The 21,073-nt window shown below is 35.0% G+C and overlaps 1 protein-coding gene across 15 annotated transcripts in view; it reads right to left on the bottom strand.

Moving 5' to 3' along the window:
• Positions 1-21,073, bottom strand: part of ABI1 (abl interactor 1) — an 87,576-nt gene that overhangs the window by 32,529 nt on the left and 33,974 nt on the right. For 14 of the 15 annotated variants that reach the window (XM_016131474.2, XM_036228100.1, XM_036228105.1 and 11 more), the window contains exon 2: positions 17,778-17,945. In XM_016131474.2, the coding sequence (XP_015986960.2) occupies positions 17,778-17,945 (168 nt within the window). Of the gene's footprint in view, positions 1-14,817; positions 15,600-17,777; positions 17,946-21,073 lie in introns of those variants that run through there. The other variant, XM_036228099.1, reaches the window with a different exon arrangement.

Here is a 21,073-nt window from a genome sequence, read left to right as displayed (position 1 = left end):
ACAAAATAAGACTCTGGTTGAAAAACATAATATAAAACACCTGGATCAGAATTATTCTGAAATATTTTATCCTGGGAAAAACTGGATCTGTCACTAACACTTTGGCCCATTTCCAATTTTTTACTATCATCCAATGACATTTTTGTCTCCTCTTGCTTAAGAATATAAGACATACTATAGAGCACTCCACGTGGTAATTATATATCCACTTCAAAAAAAATTTTTTGTGCTCAATTTAGTGATTATCATTTTTCATTCAAACTAGAATCTAAGGTAATAAAGAGAACATTAGAGCACAGTTTAGATTCTGAACATCAGGTCATGAATTTGAACTTATTACCCAATTACTATTCCTCACTAAGAATTAACTTTTGTTTTAATATTTAATATTTAAGAAGGAAGAGTGTCTCTCTCTTAATATATTTAAAATTCTGTAGAAATGTCAGGCATTATAGTCTAATTACTAAGAGCACAGGCTCAGGAACCAGACTGCACAGATTTAAAAGCAGATCCTACTATTTACTAGCTGTGTGACCTTGGACAAGTTATTTAACCATGTCATGCCTTCAGTTTTCTTACCATACAGATAAGATTAAAACGGAATTATATCAACCTCATGCAATTATAAGAATTAGAATTAATATATATATAAAGGACTTTTAACAGTTTCTTACATGCAGAAAGAACAAAATAAATGGTAGCTTTTATTATTACTATTATTCTGCTTCTCCAATCTATATTCAAGTGTTTAACCCTGAGTTTACTAGATGATACTAAACAAGTTAAAGCTTATAGTCAACAATACAATTGTCATAAGCAATCTTAGAATTAAGAATTGTTACTTAGTCCATTTAAGATGCCCTAGCTACATGAAACACGTAACAAGGAGTGCAAATCACTATTATCAGAAGAGTCATATCCAATACTTTGAAAAGATTTGGATTCCACTCAATAGCAGCCCTTTCTGAGGCTCATTTCTTTCGCATTCATCAGAGGAATATTTTTTGGTCCTGTAATTCTTCTTATAAGTAATGACCACATTTGGGGTATTAACTTATCACAACAGAAGCTAGAACCCAAAATGCCTGAGACTGCAAGGCAATTTATCCTAACAGAAAAATATAGGGGAGTAGAGGAATGGGCCAAATAGGTAAAGGGAATTAAGAGGTAAAAACTTCCAGTTATGAAATAAAGAAGTCACACAGATATAAGATACTGCATAGGAAATATAGTCAAGAATACTGTAATAACTGTATGATGACAGATAATTACTAGCCCTATCATGATGATGATTTCAGAAGAGATATAAATGTTGAATCACTATGCTGTACACCTGAAACTAATACAATATATTAAAAGATATTTCAATATATTTTTTAAAAGAAAAAAAATAACCTTTGAGAGGCTCAGAATTTGGAAGCAACAGGTTCCACAGACTACGAAAGTGAGGAAAAGGATCAATACCACAATGAGATACCCCTTGACACCCACTAGGATGGCTGATAAAAAAAATAAACAGTGTTAAGGAGGATGTAGAGAAACTGAAATCCTCATACACTGCTGGTGAAAATGTAAAATGGTACAGCTGCTTTGGAAAACAGCTGGCAGTTCCTTGAATGGTTAAAAAGAGTTACCCTGTGATCCAGCGATGATTCTGCTCCTAAGTATATAACCAATATAACTGAAAACATATGTCCATGCAGAACTGGTAAACAAGTGTTCACAACACCATTATTTGTAATAGCCCAAAACTGAAAACAATCTAAATGTTCATTAACCAATAAATAATTAAGTGTGATATATCTATAAAATAAAATATAATTTGGCAATACAAAGGAATGAGTACTAATACATACTTCAACATAGATGAACCTTGAAAACGTCACACTAAGTTAAAGAAGCAATCACAAAGGACCACATGCTGTATTAATATGAAATATCCAGAACAGACAAATCTATATAGAGAGAAAGTCAATTACTAGTTGCTTAGAGTTGGGTAGGGAGAGGATACAGGGATTGGGGATTAACAGCAAAGGCGTAATATGGTGTTTAATAATTTTCTTTTTGGGGTAATGAGAATGTTCCAAAATTGCTTGTGGTGACAGATGCATAACTCTGTGGAGATATCAAAAACCATTGAATTGTACACTCTAAGTGGATGAATAGTCTAGTATGTGAATTTATCCCATTAAAACCACTTTTCTTTAAAAGTGAGGAACAGAGCTAAAAAAAACTGGAGAATTAAGTGAGTGTCTATACATACACTCAACAGTAGAGTCCCCAGTCTTTCCATTCGCCATGGTCTAAGAATACCAGCATTCCCTCAGGAATGCAGTTCTCATGAAAAAAAATTACAAAATTATCCACTGCAAAATAGTATGGCACAAGAATGACTCCTTCATATTGAAAGTTTGCTCAAAGCCCAATCACTCCCCCTCACCACCAAGTAACAGTCTCTGTCACATAATTTCCTTTTTAAGCATTTTAGTTCCTCATTCTTAAACAGACAGTAGACAGCCAAGGATCACCAGGTTATTTGAGGCAACATTTCATTAAGGGGGTAGGGAGGGACCTAAAAAAATAAAACAGAAAAAAAGGACTAGAAGAGAGAAAAAAGTTTTGCACAGACTAGAGAAATACTTTAAAAAAATTTTTTTACATTATATACAGAATAATAAAAGATAACTCATTAATAAATAAGAATTCACCTTGAAAAAAAGAAAGCTTGGTAAGTCTCCCAAAGAGATGGAAACTAGAAAAGGAAAACCACACTAAAACATTAATACTAAAGGTCGAATATCTGAATAGAACATCTACAAAAACCAAACAACAACAAAAATAGAATGTAGAGGAAAATAAATTATCAAACAAATAACACTATATCCTCTAAATATAGTAGCATAACTCCAGATTGAAAGGGCCCACCAAGTGCCAGCAGAGTCTACTTTTAAAAGACTCTAATAACAACTTAAATCCTGGTGAAATTTCAAAACACCACAGCTACAGAGAATTCCAAAGGTTTCCAGGGAGAAAAACACATTATACAAAAAGGATCTAGAATCAGAGACAAAGATCACTCAGTAACAACAAGGGAAGCCAGAAGAAATGAACTATTGCTTTTAAAAGTCTGAGAATATAATTGTAGTCTAAAACTAAGGGCAGTATAGCATACTGATAAGAAGCAGATTCTAAAATCAGACTGCCTGGTTCACATAATGCCATTTAATAGCTGTATGATCCTGACAAGTTACATAACTTCTTTGTGGATCAGTTTCTTCATCTGTAAGATGGGGTTGTTCTAAAGAAGAATTAATTCATAGGTGTTCACGTGTGTAAAAAGCCTGATACACAGTACGCACTATACAAATGCTCTAGAGAGCAAGACAAAGTATAGAAAGCAGTGATACAGAACTTGGCTTTTCATTATAATCCCTTATGTAGTATGTGACTGACTTTTAACCAGATTCACATATTATTGAATGGAAGCAGCAAAAGAAATTGTGAGATAAAGCTCAATGGTAACAGCTGGGTACTGAATAATATCTATATGCCTTTAGCTCAAATAAGACAGAAAAACAAAGTAAAAATATTAATTGAAAGAGAACCAACTGACCAGACAGTCAAGAAAGGAGGCAGGAAGTGGTAAGAGAGATTCTTGGTCTGGTTGAGCAGCAGAAATCAGAGTAAACCAGGACAGACTGGATCAGATTAAAGAAAAAAAGATAGTTTGCTGATAAAAGTGTTCAAATAGAGAAACTGATTTTAATCACAGTTAACAGACAAGTTTTTACAAAGATGGGATTTACTGAGGTTTTTTGAGGCTAAATTAAAAACATTTTAAGTTAAAGTATAATAGAAAAATAAAAGTGTCAGACGCTTTGTCTTATTAAAACTCATTAATACCTTGCTAACATAGGGAATGTCAACTGGGGCAATATGGTAGATAAGATAACCTGAAAACTCCCCCACTACAAGCCACCTGTTCACAGTCCAATGTTAAAGAAAGTAAAGAAAATCCAGGGAAAGTATAAAAAGGGAGGATAAAACCCAGAGGAAAAAAACATGAAAGAAGCCACTCTCTAGGGTCCTTTTGGTCACTAACGAAGGGGATTGGACTTTTATGGCAAATGGGAACAAAATATAAGTCCTTAGAAGCCTGTTAAAGGTGGGAAAATTGAACTGATATGGCACATGGTCCTTTGTGGACGTGATTAAGGATCCTGAATGGGAGGACTATCTAAGATAATTGAAATGGGTTCATGTAATCACAAGGGTCTCCATAAGGGAAAAGGAAGCTAGCAGTTAGTGCTAGTAAGAGTGATGCCAAGTGAAAAATACTAAACTGGCCATTTCTGGCTAAAAGATGGAGGAAGAGGCCGCCAGCCAAGACATGTAAGAAGCCTCTAGAAACTGAAAAAAAGGCAAAAGAATAGGTTCTTCCATAGAACGTCCAGAAGGAACAGAGCCCTGGCAACATCTTAATTTTGACTCAGTGAAACCCATTTCAGACTTCTGACCCTAGGAACTATATAACACAGTAACACTGTGGGTTTTTTATCCAGTAAGTTTGTGGTAATTTGTTAAGCAGCTAAGAAACACACACACACACACACACACACACACACACACACACACACACACACTACACACACTGCGGGGCGCAGGGGGGAACAGCACTTGTCCTAGAAAGTATAACATGTTCCCATGAAATTTTCAGGTTCTAAACTCTAAATACTCCTAGATTGATGGTTATCACTAGAATACTTGGCAGACCAAAACTGTCTCAAAATATACCTTCAGTTTATCTTATCAATGGTATTCCCCTCAGACTGTACAGAGATCTCAAAAATGAGATCTTAAGATGAGCTCACAATCCAAATTTATAAAACACATAAGGAAACAATTCACCATAAGCAAGAGGCAGCATATATACACATGGCATATTCATGCGTGCACACACACAATAAGGTCTCCGAAGAACGTTAATATAAAACAATGTTAATCCAGAAAGACAGAAAATAGATGATATAAATAAAAAGTACAAAATAACGGTGGTTCATTTGAATCTAAATATATCAATAACTATGTTAGCATAAATGCAATAAATGTCCCAGTTAAAATACCACACTTTTTTTTAAATTCAGTTACGCTTAGTGATACAAATCTTTAAAAACAGGAAAAATTTGAAAGTAAAAAATGGAAAAGATACATTCTATATATAATTTGTAGTATATCAATAATACCTAGACAAAATAAACTACAATCGAAAAGGATTCCTAGAGGTAGAGTCCTTTATTCTGTAATAATGCTATATTTTTACTTAAAATACTTTTAAATAAATTTAAGTACTCAATGAAGGTTTTTAAATTTACACTTTGCTCTTTAAAAAGAACATACCAAAGCATTAGAGAAGCTACTTACATGCCAAGCTTGGTGGGGGGGACAGTTTGCACACAAAACTGCAGGTGGCTAGAAAGGAAACCAGCTAAAAGAAAAAAAAATCTAAAAATAAGCTTAGAACAGTGATTCTGACTGCCTTCATTTGAATTTTCAAATTATTTCAGAGCTAAAACTGAACTAAAATGTGTACAATTTGTTTTTAACCAAGATTATTTTAGAAATAACTTCTGCCATAATTAAATATACTTATTTATGTCTCAGAAATTCTCAAGTACCACTTTCAATTCAGAAGCTGAAGAATTTGAGTCAGAAATAATCTTAATGACAAAATATAGCAAAATAAATTAATCCTGAGTAGTTGAAATAGAAATTCCTATGACAGTAAATTTTGTTAACCTCTTACAAAATATTTTTAGGGACTTTATGCCATGATGGATATGCTGGGTTCTTTAAAGGTTTTCTCTGTCTTTAAAGATTATTATGAATTTACAAGCCCCCAAACTAAAAATATTTAGTAAACAACTTAAAATGGAAACAACAAAGGCTTTCCTTTAAAAATTAAGACAATGTGTGATTTTTAAATAGGAAGTTATTATTGTCTCCAAAGTCACCTAATGTAATTATGAGGAGTATTAAGCATGTCCATGTTGACATTCTACAAATTACCTGGCCTATAATTTTCAAAAGTGTCAAGGTCAAGTAAAGTCAAGGGAAAACTGAGGAACTAATTCTTACAGATTGAAAAAGGCTTAGGAGACGCGGTAACTGAATAAATTTGAACTGGATCCTTTACTTATAACACTTTTGGAACAATTGGTAAATTTAAACAAAATTTGAAGAATAGCTCGTAGCAATATATTAATGTTAATTATTTGATTTTGATGATTGTGTTACAGTTATGCATAACATAATGTACTTATGCCTAGAAAATACACATCAAAGTATCCACGGATGATGGGGCATCATAACAGCAAGTTAAACAGTTCAAAACAAAAAGTTCTGTCTCCTGTATGTGCAACTTTTCTATAAGTTTAAAATTGTACCCCCCCCCAAAAATGTTTTAAGTCATCTTTATCACTTAGTTATAGAAATGAGAATGACTTTATTTTTTAGTTCATTAATTCAGATATTTAGTGATCAATGTTCCATTAATCTACAGAAGAATAAAATCAAGTAAGATTTATCTAAAAAGAGAATATACTGATTTTTCTCATCATCTGAAATTAAAAAGTGATGGCCCCACTCAAACCTGTGAAAATTCTAATGGCCCTAAATTTTCTGAACCACATTCTAAAGAGCTTTTGTGACCCTTTACTCTAACTTCCTTTCATTTGTTGAATAAATGGATACGTGCACGGTAGGCACTGGGGATATAGCAACAATCACAACTGACCCTTATGGAAGGCAGATATTGAATAATAGGACAAGCAATAATATAATTCTAATAATAAATGCTATGAAAGGATAGAATGCTATAAAAAGAGTTAATAGAGAACAGTAAAAATATGTGTGCAGGTGGAAGGTAGGACAGAAAGGGGCATTAGGGAAAAATCACCCTTAAATAAAATTTAGGGCAGGACCTCAAGGATAAACGAGAGAGTTAGCTAGGTGAAACAGGTCTGTAACAATGCATTCCAGGACACTGACATGGCAGAGGGTGTTATTAAATCCCTGGAATTTAAAAGTCCAAGAGGGTTAGTAGTGTGGGATGAGGTTAAAAATAAAGGCAGATGCCAGGTCTTTAATGAACCTTAATTGTCAATTAAAATTTTTAAAGATTTTTTTTCCTTGCATTCATTGATTTTCAAACCTTTCTGTTGTTGTTCAATCCTAATTTCGATCAATCCACTCTTACATAAAACTGCAATATATAATATAAACAAAAGCAGCACTGTCCTTTCTAAAGTGGAAGGAGGGTAGCTTTTCAACTTCAAATGAGCCTCCTATTTACCTATGTTAGGGCAAAGGCAAAAACAGGCAACTCCTGAAGACAGAGAAGGCAATATCAGAAATAATGTATGGTGGATCATATCAGCCAGACTTTCAATCATAAAGTAATGAAATATTCCCATTAGAATAATTCAAAGAACGTTTATATACAAAGAAACTAACCCAAAGGATTTGGTGAGGGAGAGGGAACACAAAAGGTACAGGAACTGCTGTTAGCAGCAGGAGTAATATCCATAAATCCAAAAAGATATGGGGCAGGAGAGTCTACTGGAACTCGGAAGAGAAAATCACATAGAGAAGGTTACCTTAAGGGGAGTACTGACTTGTCTTGGGACATAGCCAACTCACAGGGAAGAAACCAAAGAAATAAATATTCTGAGCTTAACTGTCTTACTGTTTTTGATCTGCCTGTGTTCCACACTGGCTGCACTCAATCTGAAACCAGAAGTCACAGATGCCCATGGACATAATCAATACAGGTAAGCCTCCCAGAGAATCAACTATTGGGGGAGATGAAGGAGGAAAATAGATCAGGAAGATCAAACATAAGTTATCTGTCATGTAGGAGTATGCAGAGAAGTACATGGAAAGATCAAATCTGGCCTTCTGAGACCAAGGAAAAGGTTTCCACTTCGCTGAACAGGGACAATTAAGCTGAAGTCTAAAGAATGAGTACAAGTCAGCCAGGCAGAGGAAACAGGGGAGACAGACATTCCAAGCAAGGAAACTAGCCACTAAAAAAGTACACTGCTAGAACGGTGGGTTAATTAAGATGTTTGAGGCACAGAATACAAAGCAAGAAAAGGAAAGGAATGAAGCTAGAGAAGCAAGGAGACAAGATCATGCTTGCATTAACACCATGCTAACAATCTAACCTCTATCCTGAAGGCAAAATTCAAGGAGTAATATATCTTATGATAGAGGTAAGTGTAGGTTTTTAATAAAATAATGTGCACAGAGATTTTTTTTTTAATATGGCAGAAGTCCTTCTTTCTCTTATTTCTTGATAAAAAGCTCTTGTCTGGTCATTTTACGAGAACTGTAAGAAACAGTGAGAATGTGGAGAAGAATGTAAACACTGGTAATACCTAATTGCAACTTCTAATTCACTTCGACCATTTTTTTAAAAAAATTCTTCACACTTAGACTTTTTCAGGGAACAGGCAAAGATACTGTTAGTGACCATATTAAGTAACTTATTAAGATTTTGAACCAAATTACTGGTAATTTAAATTTTACACTAGGGTACATTCATTTTATTTTTAAATGGAGAACTTCCTCAAAACAATATTGAAATTTTGTCCTATTTGCAAAGGACTACAGATTTTCAAAAGTGCTACATTGATAATTCAAAGATTCAAGGACCTATTTCTTGCCAGGCCCTATGGGAAACAGGAGGAACACAGTGATGCATAAAACATATGAGGTTCCTGTCATCATTAAACTTACCTCCAACAGAAGACACATGCATTAAATAAGGAAACATACAAAAAAACATAATTACAAATTTATTATATGCTACAAGTAAAAGCAACACAAATGAGCTAAAAAAGAAACATGCTATTAGATTTAAAACGAACATATTATTGCTGTTCTTTGGAAAAGCAACATCCATGGAGTGGAAAAAGAAAGTCAAATCCCAATGGACTGAGGCACACATATGATTGGATGAAGAAGACGCCACGAGATGAGAGATACTAGAACTTGGGTTGTGAATTCTCAAGAGAGAAAATTCAGTATCTCAAAGGGTATGGTAAAAAAAAAAAAAAAAAAAAAAGATTAAGATGGAGAAAAAACAAACATGCTTGCAATGTAAATTAGAAGGAAAAGTGCAAGAGAGGTTGAATAGAAGAGAATGTATGAAAAACATGATGGCTAATAATGCCGAACGTATGAGAAATATGATGGCTAATAATGCTAACATTTTATATTCTGCTGTTAGGCTAAGTGCTTTACATGCAAGTATTTTTATCTCTAAGGTTAGCACTAATGTCCCAATTTTGCATATGAGAAAACTAAACTCAAAGAAGTTATGTAATCTGAACAAACCCAGGTCTTTGTGACTCCAACGCATGCCATACCACACTACCTTACCCTTCAACAAATACTTCTCAAACCACTTAAGTGCCAGTTACTATGTTTTAAGGATGAAGAGATGACTTAAACATGCTTTTTACCTTTAAAAAGTGAGGAAGGGGAGACACATACCTCAAGTCATTGACAAAGTAGGAACAAGTTAGATGGCACAGCACAAAGAGAGAGCCAGTAATTCTTCCCTGAGCTAATCAATGGAGACTTCAGATGGTCCTTGTGTTAAGCAGAACAGAGACAGGACAAAGTTAATTCCAAGTAAGACAAACAGATTATGGAAAAGCAAAGAGACACAAATTTACATACTATGTTTAGACACTTCAAGAAGGTAGGTATGGCAAGAATGCAATGAAAGCTGGGAGACCAAGTCAAAGAGCTTTTTGTGCCATGCTAAGGAATTTAACGTTTAAATATCGGAAGAAAAAAACCATTTTGAGGCTTTGAAACAAGATCAGTCATTCTATTGTGAAGACTCAGAAACCGATTAGGAGGTTCAAGTGGTAGCCTGGTGAATGGCTTAGATAACCAAAAGAAAGCATGATCTGAAAGAGACTCCCACATGAGCTATTTATAATCAAGCTATAAGGAGGGTTCTAAAGTCCCTTTTTGACAATAGTAGTTCTTACTCTAAGTAAATGAGAACAGTCCCTTATTATACTACTAATTAGGACAAAATTAAAAGCTAGTTTAGTCCAAACTTCAGGAAGACTGATACTTTTTCTTCTCAGGTGTTGCTCTGATTCAGGAGCTATACTTCTAGCACCAAGGTAGCAGAGGCAGAAAAAAGGCAAAAGGATACCATCTACCCCACTAAGACAACACAATCCATCATTCAGTCTCATCAGTGTGACCAAACCAAAGGGAAATGAATTTTAATTTAGAACCTCAGATTTATTTTTCCAAACTAAGCTCCAGGTACATTCCCCATTCCAAACAGTATACCCTAGATCCTAGTCACCTGCAACAAGTCATCTGTGTCTTTGTCTAATGCCATTACCTCAGGCTTGAATGCATTTCACTCCACATTAACATGATAAATGAAACTAGAACAAGTTTCTTAAATTTCCCTTTAACCATGAAGTTTTAAGTCCTTGAATTCAGGACTGATGATCATATAAAGAAACAGTTATATATCTAACATGTACATCATCTGAGAATTGATCTCGAATGCTTTGTATCTTGAGTTTTGGTCATGTTTTCCCATTTCTTCATAGGTCTAATAATTATAAATAGTTTGTACATCAGCTGTCCCCAAACTTTTTGGCACCAGGGACTGGTGCTCTAATGAGAATCTAATGTCTGATGATGTGAGGTGATACTGAGGCAGTGATACTAGTGCTGGGGAGTGGCTGCAAATATAGATGAAGCTTCGCTCACTTGCCTGCCATACACCTTCTGCTGTATGGCACAGTTCCTAACAGGTCACAGACTGGTCGTACTGGTCCATGGCCCAGGGGTTGGGGACCCTTGCTGTATATGATAAATTATAACCTGCAAAAACGCTAAATCCTGTTATAGTCCTCTGAAAAATGCTGACATTAACTTGGCTAGACTTAAACTCCAAACTGTTTCCTCTAAGTTGGGCAGCGGCTGAAATCTCTCAGTTCTTCCAGCCTTCACTAGGGTGCTTACAGTTTGTTCCACATGTGCATAGCTGGGGGTCAGCCTATGATATGGGTAAACTTATGGCAAAATTGGTGGCTCTCTTTCTTCAGGTCTCGTTCTCCTCTCATTTTCTAGCTATTGTGGTCACCATGATTCTGCCCTTTTATTCATCAAGCAGTATGCAGTTTTATATCAGAGTTTTAGTTGTCTAGCATGGTGTCAACTGGCTATAAAAACAGGAAACCCACCAAGACTGTTTCCTTTTTCCAAGCATAGACTAAAACCCACTCCCCCTCAGTTTGCCTGCTATTAGCTGCTCTCCAGATAGTCTTTGTTGAGCCTCTAAGTCAGCCCAACTTCTGGGCAGCAGGGGAGAGAGACAGATTGAGTTTAATCACATGCTCAACGATTTGATCAATCATACCTACTACATCTGGTAAAAACTCTGGACACCAAAGTTCAGTGGCGCTTTCTGATTGGTGAACACAATGATGTGTTAGGAAGGTGATGCACCCTAATTTCACAGAAAAGAGGCACAAAAACTCTATGTTTGGGGCCATCCCAGACTTCACCCTATGTGTCACTTTATTTGACGGGTCTTGATCTATCTTGATCTTTAAAATGAAACTGTAATCACAAGGATGGTGTTTTCTTAATTCTGTGAGTCATTCTAGTAAATTGTCAAATCTGAGGACGGTTGTGGGAACCCCCCAAATTAGTGACCGGATGGTCAAGAGTGTAGAAAGAATGGGGACTCAACTTGCCACTGGCATCTGAAGTGAGAGCCGTCTTGACTCCAGGTGGCTAGTATCAGAACAGTACTACCGTATACAGACTGGTGTCAGAATACTAAACCTCTAACGGAGCTTCTTTTATCATTTCCTACACAACTTCTATATGCTAAAGATATCAAAGGAATGAAGCCATAAACCTGGAGAATTTGTATCATCATGCAATCTGCACAAATCCCATTTCTCACTATTCCTGGCTTCTTCAGAATGTCAGCTAATAAACCTCCAGAAAAATTATCTTAAGAACCAACTACTATAAGTAGTTGGAGAAATTAGTGTCAAGTCCTAAGAACAATTTAATTTCTGAAATAAATGTTTGCAAAACACTACATGAGGGGTCAGCAGACTTGTTCTGGACAAAGCCAGAGAGTAAATATTTTAGACTTTGTAAGCCGTATGGTCTCTGTCATAACTACTCAAGTATTTACCACTGTAGTGGTGAAAGCAGCCATAGGGCTATGTAAACAAAGGAACATTGCTATATTCCAATAAAACTTTATTTGCAAAAATGGGTATGGGGTGGACTGGATTTAGCCCATACAAATCACAGTTTACTGGTCCCTATACTTGATTAATTATTCAAATAAACGAAATATGTAAATCGTCTGATGGCATGAAGTTCTAGTACCACGCCAGTAATTAACAGCCTTAGAAATAAGATTAGTACATTAAAAAAGAAACAGAATTTAAAGTAAATATATACACATGTATATTTTAGTGATACAAATAATGTTAGCTAATACATGTATTTTAATAACGAGAAGGGAAGAAAGGGAAGGAGAGAGGACCAAAGCTATACCAGAAATCTTTGTTACATCTTAGAGCATTTTTACCTAGCTTCAAAATTTTCAGATGTTTAAAACATATTAAAATTCAAAAGTTCCAACAACTAATATGAAAGCACCAGGCGCTGTGCTAGGCGCTATGAATCTCTGGCAGAATAACTCATTTTGAAATAAATGTTTATTCATACAGTAAGAGAATTTTAGAGAATAATAAGATAAGGTTTAATGCTATGACAAGGTTTAACCCCTCAACTCCCCCAAATAAACATTTATATGCTCTGTAGTATGTATTCGCATTCAGCGAAGAATCTATATTCTGTTAGTATACCTTTACTATAGCTTGGTTCCTTTAAAATGTACCTTTAATTAAACAACTATAATGAAAGCGAGATTGCTTCATTAAGCTGAATTAATAGAAAATGCCCTCCCTCCAAAAACGGGATGAGGAAATTTGCTCTAAATTATTTGATTTGGGGGCCCTGACATTTTCAAGAAAAATAAAAGGAAAGTTAGCAACTGTTTAAGTCAGATATCAGTCTTAAAATAACACAGTTAAAGATAAGAAATACTATTCCATAATTGAACTTTGGCAAGAAACTTGAAGAATTTTTCACATTTTCCTCAGGATTTTGATGATATTATACAATTTTATAATATTCTTTTAAAAATACATTTTTAATCCATGAAGATGACAAGAACCAATATCAAAGATTTACACAAATCTAAAGTCATAGCACATTTAGAACTATTTGTTATAGCATGAGTATTAGTTTCCTAATGCTGCTGTATACTATATATACACTTTGTGACTTAAAACAACAGAAATTTATTCTACTACAGTTTTAGAGACCAGAAACCCAAACTGAGTCTTCTAGGACTAAATCAAGGTATCAAAAGGGCCGGACTCCCTTGAAAGGTTTCAGGGAAGAATCTACTTCCTTGCTTCTTCTAGCTGCTGGTGGCTACTGGCATTCCTTGGCATGTCACCAGATCATTCTAATCTCTGTTTTCATTGTCATTTGGATTTCTGCTCTTCTATGTCAAATTCTCTTTTGCCTCCCTTTTATAAGGAAGTTCGTGATTACATTTACAGCACACCTGGATAATCCAGGATAATCTCCAGGATAATCCAACTATCTCAAATCTTTAATTTACATCTTCAAAGTCCATTTTGTCATATAAAGTAACATTTCCATTTCCAGGGATTTGGAATTGGATACCTTTGGGGACCATTACTTGGTTTAGCACCATATGGTTCTTCTTAGAAACACTAGATGAGTAAATAAATCCATTTGAATACTGAATAGGGCAGTTAATATATTTTTCTCATGGTAAATCAGCCAATCAAGTGAGTGCTATAGAATGCTCCTAGCCATTTGGTACTAACTCAGCTTACCATGCTTTCTCACTGCGAGCGACACTAAACAATCTGCATTTTATCTTTCTGCCATTATTTCAGGTTCTGAAGAACAGTTTTTATATACAGTAGCTGACATAAAGTATAAAAGTGATAGTCCTACAGATGACATAACAGTGCTAGATTAGTTTGCTAAGGCTGTGCAGTGTTAAGTGCATGATGTTAAGCTTTTGATTGCTGAAGCATCCATTTCAAAGATGTCCATTTCAAATAAACATATAGCCAGCCAGTTGTATTACATAGCTACTAGAAAAATGACTAGATAAAGAACTTGTCTGCCCACACTCATGAAGCTTCCCTTTTAGGAACCCTATGTAACCTAGATAACTGATTGCTTGAGTGACACTGTTTTTCCCTTCCTGTGCCTTAATTTCCACTCTTAGCCATTAAATTAACTAAATAAAGAGTAAATCTTTATTAGAGACTAGGGACCCCACCGTTAGACTTTAATAAAGGCAGAGCCTCAGATCCATGCTCCCTCCCTCTCTCTCTACCCCAGGCCTCAATGTCATGTGGCCCTCAGACATGTCATGTACTCGCCAAGACCTGTGAGTAACAAATCTTGTTCTTCAAAGTTCCCCAGTGGCTTTGCAGACATGACCCTGCATCATAAGAGTCACACAGAGGGCAGGTCCAGCCACAACACCGGCCCCACTGGTGATGGAGGGAAGGTCTGTGGGGCTCCACATGGCCGCGTGAGTGCCTCAGGCATTCTTAACCAAGAACATTACAACAGGCTGCTGTAACTGGGTGATTTAAAAAATGGAAACTTGCTCACAATTCTGGAGGCTGGAAGTCCAAGATCAACATGTTGGCAGGGCTGGTTTCTGAGACTCCCTCCTTGGCTTGTAATAGGCCCTCTTCTCTGTTTCACATGGTCCTCTTTCTCTGTGTCATTGTTCTTATCTCCTCTTATAAGGACACTAAGCATATTGGATTAGGCCCTACCTACTGACCTCATTCTAACTTAAAGACCCTATGTCCAAATACAGTCACATTCTGAAGTACTGGAATCTAGGACTTCTGGGAAAACACAACTCAGCCTATAAGGAGTGCCAAAGAGTAGCCTGCTTAATCTTAAAATTCACAAAATATCTTTAAGAAACTGATTAAGAAAACTTAAAATAAATATCAACAGGCTCTTAGGGATTAGCAGAAGCCCCAAGATATTATGGATAAGAGCACCAAAAATATCACTAAAGTCAGTAAGAATGGGCCAAGAATTATATAACAAAGAGCCAGAAAAAAAAAAAATTCAAAGCATATTACAAATTTGAGATTTTTATAAATGTTAAGTATAATGGCCAATATATGATATTGGGAACACATATGACAGAGACTAAACTATAATAACCCCATAATGTCATGGAGTTATCCAACTTGTGACTCAAAGATCCCTGAGATCGAGATCCTGCCTTTTTGCTATATATCTGTGTGTGCCACACTTTCTTTATACACTTCAACTAACACAACAAATCATAACAGTTTGAATAGAGAAACAAATATAAGAATCTAGCTCGTATTAAACAAAATATTAAAAAGATTTTGCAGAAATGTAAAAATACCATTCTCGCAAATTTTTTAGATGTTATTTTTCATTAAAATGTTATTTGTATTTTAAAAAACAGAGGGCATCAATTATCAAAATCAAAAATATATTTATGCAAGTAAATATGGCCACTTAGGAAAAATGGCCAAATTCTTGGAAAAACACAAAGCTCACTCAAGATGAAACAGTTAAAAAGAATAGCCCTGTATCTACTAAAGTAATTAAATATATAGTTAAAAACCTCCCTAACAAGAAAACTCCAGGTCCAGATAGCTTCACTGATGAATTAATTCTATCAAACATTTAAAAGAGAACGAATATCAATTCTATGCACTTTTCCATAAAATGGAAGAAGAGGGAATACTGGACAATCTATTAGGTAAGACCAGCATTACACTGACACTAAAACCAGACAAAGACATTACAAGAAAACTATAAACCAATAACTCTCAGGAGCACAGATGCAAAAGTTCTTAACAAAATTTTGGCAAATTAAGTCTAAGAATCTATGAAATTAATAATACATCGTGGTCAAGTGAAGTTTATTCCAGGAAAGCAAGGCCAGTTTAACATACAAAAGAAAAAACATAACTTACCATATTAACAAACCAAAAGTATATATATGATCATTTCAACAGACAAAGAACAGGTAAATCTGTTATCCATTTCTGATAAGGATTCTCAGCAAACTAGCACTGGAAGGCCACTTCCTCAACCTCATAAAGCACATTTCTGATAAACCTATAGACTACAGTAATACTTATAGTAAAAGACTGAATACTTTCCACTAAAACAGGAACAAGGCAACACAATGTCCTTTCACTACTCCTATTTGACACTGTCTTGAAGCTTCAACCTAGTACAGTAAGGCAAAAATAAAAAGAAAGAAATAAATAAAAAAAAGGAAGAAGTGAAACTATCTTTATTTATAAACATGATCTATGAAAAAAAATCCAGTGGAATCTACACAATATGCTATCACTATTAAGTGACTTTAACAAGGTTATAAAATAAATAATTGTATTTCTGTACATATAAGAAATAAACAATCAAGTTGAGCTTATAAAATCAATACCCAATAGCATCAAAAATACAATATACTTTGGAATACATCTAACAAAGACATGCAAGGTTTAAATATTGAAATCTACAGAAACCACATGAAAAGATGTTAATCATTAATCAGTAAGGAAATGGATATTAAAACCACAATAAGACACTACTATACATCTACTATTAGAATGGCTAAAATTAAAGACTGACCACAGCAAGTGCTGAGATGCAAAGCAACCATATAACTCTCATATAGTGCTGATGGAAAGGTAAAATGGTATAATCATTTTGGAAAGCAATTTGGCTATAAATTTGGTTATAAAGTTAAAAAGACATCTACCATGTGATCTATTTATTCCACTCAGAGGTAATTAATTTATCCAAGAGAAATAAAAACATATGACCCTATAAACACTTGTACACAAATGTTCATAGTTTTATTTGTAATGAGCAAAACCTGAAAATAGTCTAGGGGTCAATCAACATGTGGATAGATAAAAATGTGGAATAATGGAACAGTACTCAGCAATAAAAAGGAGTAAACTATTTCTACAAAGAACATGGATAAATCTCCAAATTGTGCTGAGTGAAAGCAGCTAGACCCCCACACTCCCCCTAAAATAGTATATACCATATGATTCCATTTATATTAAATCTGACTAAATATAAACTAATTCATGACAGAAAGCCTGAGGATACGGAATGGAAAAGAACAACAATAAAGGAGTACGAGAAAATTCTGAGAGGATGTTCATTACCTTGAATGTGTTAAAGGTCTCATGGATAATATATATACCAAATTTCATACAACTGTATGCTTTAATTATGTGCAATTTATTTTACTTCAGGAGAGGTCTTAAAAGAAGAATAGGATAAGTGGTAATGGTTGCACAACAATATGAACATACTTAATGCCAAAGAACTATACACTTTAAAATGGTTAGATTGGTAAAATTTATGTTGTGCATATTTTATTTAAAAAGAAGAGTAAGTTTACTGAACTCAAAGCTAAAGCTGACAGTGATAATAACTATAGTTAATCAGTAAGAAGCAAGGATCCATATACCCAGGTTACTTCTTTGATATATGCTGCCAGTTGCTTAAATATGAATTTAAAGCCTTTTACAAACTGTTACCTGTGAGATATGATTGATGGAAGACTCCATTCTCCGAAGCTGAGAGGCTTGGATGTCCAACAATTGGAGTACATTGTTGGCCAAGGCATTTATTTGATAAGCAACGCTAGCTAGGGATTGGGTTGTGTAGGCTTTGGTCTCTTCTAAAGCTTTTCTCTTGTCTGTAGCCTGAAATAAGAACAAACAATAGTTATTTAAGTTAACATTCATTAAACCTATATTCTATAGAAAGACAGAGTTATAACTCAATTTTTTTAATAGAAAAACCGAACTGACTCGAAAAACTTATCGAACCTATACAATGATAGTCTCAGGACAACTATGAAGCCATGGCAGATATCCCAATCTGCCAGACGGGAATTACTTCCTCCTAAGTAGTCCATCCACAGAGGTCCTCTAAAGGAGCCACCAAGCAACCGACATCAGACGCACACTATAAACGTTGGTTCTAAGTTGTTTGATTAAAGCTCCTAAACCAATTTATCGCATGACATCTTTAGGACCTTATGTCAACCCCGAGCTCCCAACCCACTGTTGACAGCTCAGCTAAACTATTCCATAACATTGCTGCTTTGGCATCCATTTCCTGTGGCTAAACAGCCTTGAAATGACACCAGCTCCTACAGCAAGCCCTAGATAACAGACCTCAGAGTCACAAGTAAATATATAAGTTCCTGACACGATTCCCCAAGACTCCTTATGATAAAGAGTCTCTCCTGCCTCCCAGATCCTTCCCGTTTTGTGTCCCTTAGATCGAGACCCCACTGCGATTAGGTCATCGACACCCCACTCCCAACTCTTTCTCTTTTGAACTGACCAATCCTGCCTTAGCCCAGGACCACAAACCCCTCCATCCCAGACCCTAATGAAGGCATCTGCCCCAGGTTCTGCTGCTCACTGTGTGTATGAAACTTGCACTGACCCCACCTCCCCCATGTGTACCCTTGAGGCATCCAGCATACCCTCTCCAGGACCAGTGAGTAATAATCTTCTCTATTTCACCTTCCCTTCAGTCTTTTGTTAAACCTTGGCTCACCATCTGATGATGCCCCAGGGTTCTACTTAACAAATATCAACAAAAAATAGCAACACCCACTAAAAATGATATGGACTAAATCCATTCCATCTTATATTCCTGTTTATATTAATCACCATCAGAAATCTAATCTCCCTGTTATCCATTATGATCAAGCCTCTCTCCACAAAAACTACTGTGGATCTTAGGACCCAATCCTCTACCCGCCCGTTCTTCCTAAAATCCTGTACCTAACTCACAGTAAAGTGGTAAACAAAGTTCAAAGCAAAGTTCAGAGCTAAGTTCAAAGACAAATGATAAACTTGAGGTTAGAGGAAGCAACTTACATTGCAAAGGGTAAATATCAGTAATATATAATCTAAAAATGAAGGCCAACATTCAATAGGAAAAACATGGAATAGAGACCAAACAGTTCACAGGCAGTAATTGTGATCAAGTAACTCTTATTTTACCTAATAATGGCCCTGTGTGCAAGAGTAGTGATGCTGGCAATTCAGGTATGCCAAAGAGAAACCATAAAGTGCCTACTTTAAGTGAAAGATGAAAGTTCTTAATAAGAAAAAAAAATTGCATGCTGAGGTTGCTAAAATCTACGATATGAATGAATCTTCTATCCATGAAATTGTGAAGGATAAAGTTATTCACATTAGTTTTGCTGTTGCACCTCAAACTGCAAAAATTAGGCCAAAGTATGTGGTAGGTGCTTAGTTAAAATGGAAAATGCATTAGATTTGTGGGTGGAAGACATGAACAGAAACCATATTCACATAACTGTTATTACAAATATAGTTACAATTGTTCTATTATTGTTGTTAATCTCTTACTATTAACTAATTTATGAATTAAATCTTATCATAGGTAAGTATGTAGTATAGGAAAAAACAGTTTATCTAGGGTTCAGTACAGTCCCCAGTTTCAGGAATCCACTGGGGGGTCTTGGAATATATCCCCCATGAATAACAGGGGACAACTGTAATAAGAAATGTTGAGAAATATCATTATTACCACTATACCATGGTCTCCAGAATATTGGTAAGATGGAAAAATGTTTACAGAATGCTACAATTTAACTAAGAAAAAGAGAAAGATAAGAAAAGACATGATTATATTTTTTAAAAAGAATTAAAAAATGTATAAAATTACACATGGGGGAGGAAGTAGGGTGGAAAGAACATGGATAGAATTCTTTAAACAATACCTTTTTTTGTAGATTTGTTTTTGAAACTATGTAAATGAATTATGCAATGAAATTAAATTTTAAAAAGGGATTCCCCAAAATTAAATGTAAAATTATCAATGAGCCTAAGTGTGCATCCAAATAGTGGCTTAACCAGAGAAAATATATTAAAAGTGATATCAAAGCACAGTAATTTGTACATTCTTAATGGGATTTATCCTTAAGACGGAAATAACTGAAAAAGAAAAAACAGACTGAAACTGTTTTTAAATCATTTTACTGCTGTTGGTAGTTTTGGAATTATTCTGAAACTGTTGTTTGTGTAGTGTGGGATAAAGGAAGTCATTAATTATGTTTGTCATTGAGAACTCAGATTTTCGCTTGGTTCAAAAAGAAATTTGAACACAAGAAGAACAAAGTTAAGAAAAAATCTGTAATTGTGGATTTAAACTGAAACCATCAGTTTGAACCCAATTTGTATTTTATCATATCATACATCAATATCCTAACTATCTGATGAAAAGGCCTAAATGTAAAACATGGTGACTATAGTGGATAAAATTGTATTGTATAACTGAAATTTGCTGAGAGTAGAACTTAAATGTTCTCACCAAAAAAAAAAGGATAAATATGTGAAGTGATAGATGTATTAATTAACTACATAAGAGAAATTCTTCACAGTGTATGATTATATTATCACAATTTGCTTTAAATATCTTACGATTTTGTCAATTATATCTCAATAAAGCTGAGGATAGGGATGAAAAGAAAGGCTGAAGATAATGACTATCTAGCAGCCATAGAGCACCATTTATTATCCGGATCGTGATCTCTAATACCACTCTCCAATGCAAGGAACCAGGACTCCTAGATAGCTACATGTCTAGGGCAAGAAATGTACAAGATGCACCTGGAACATGTATATCACAAAGCATGTGGAAACCACCAAGGACTATTCTAGGGTCATGTCAAAAGGACTCAGGAATCAAATGGAATAAGCTGCTGCAGACCAAAGATGGAACAATGAAAACATCAATGAGGATAACTATAATGAAATGAAGCACATAAAATATTTATACCTAA

Source organism: Rousettus aegyptiacus, unplaced genomic scaffold (assembly GCF_014176215.1).
Source record: "Rousettus aegyptiacus isolate mRouAeg1 unplaced genomic scaffold, mRouAeg1.p scaffold_m13_p_10, whole genome shotgun sequence".
Taxonomy (NCBI): Eukaryota; Metazoa; Chordata; class Mammalia; order Chiroptera; family Pteropodidae; genus Rousettus; species Rousettus aegyptiacus.
This window is presented reverse-complemented; position numbering and strand designations above follow the sequence as displayed.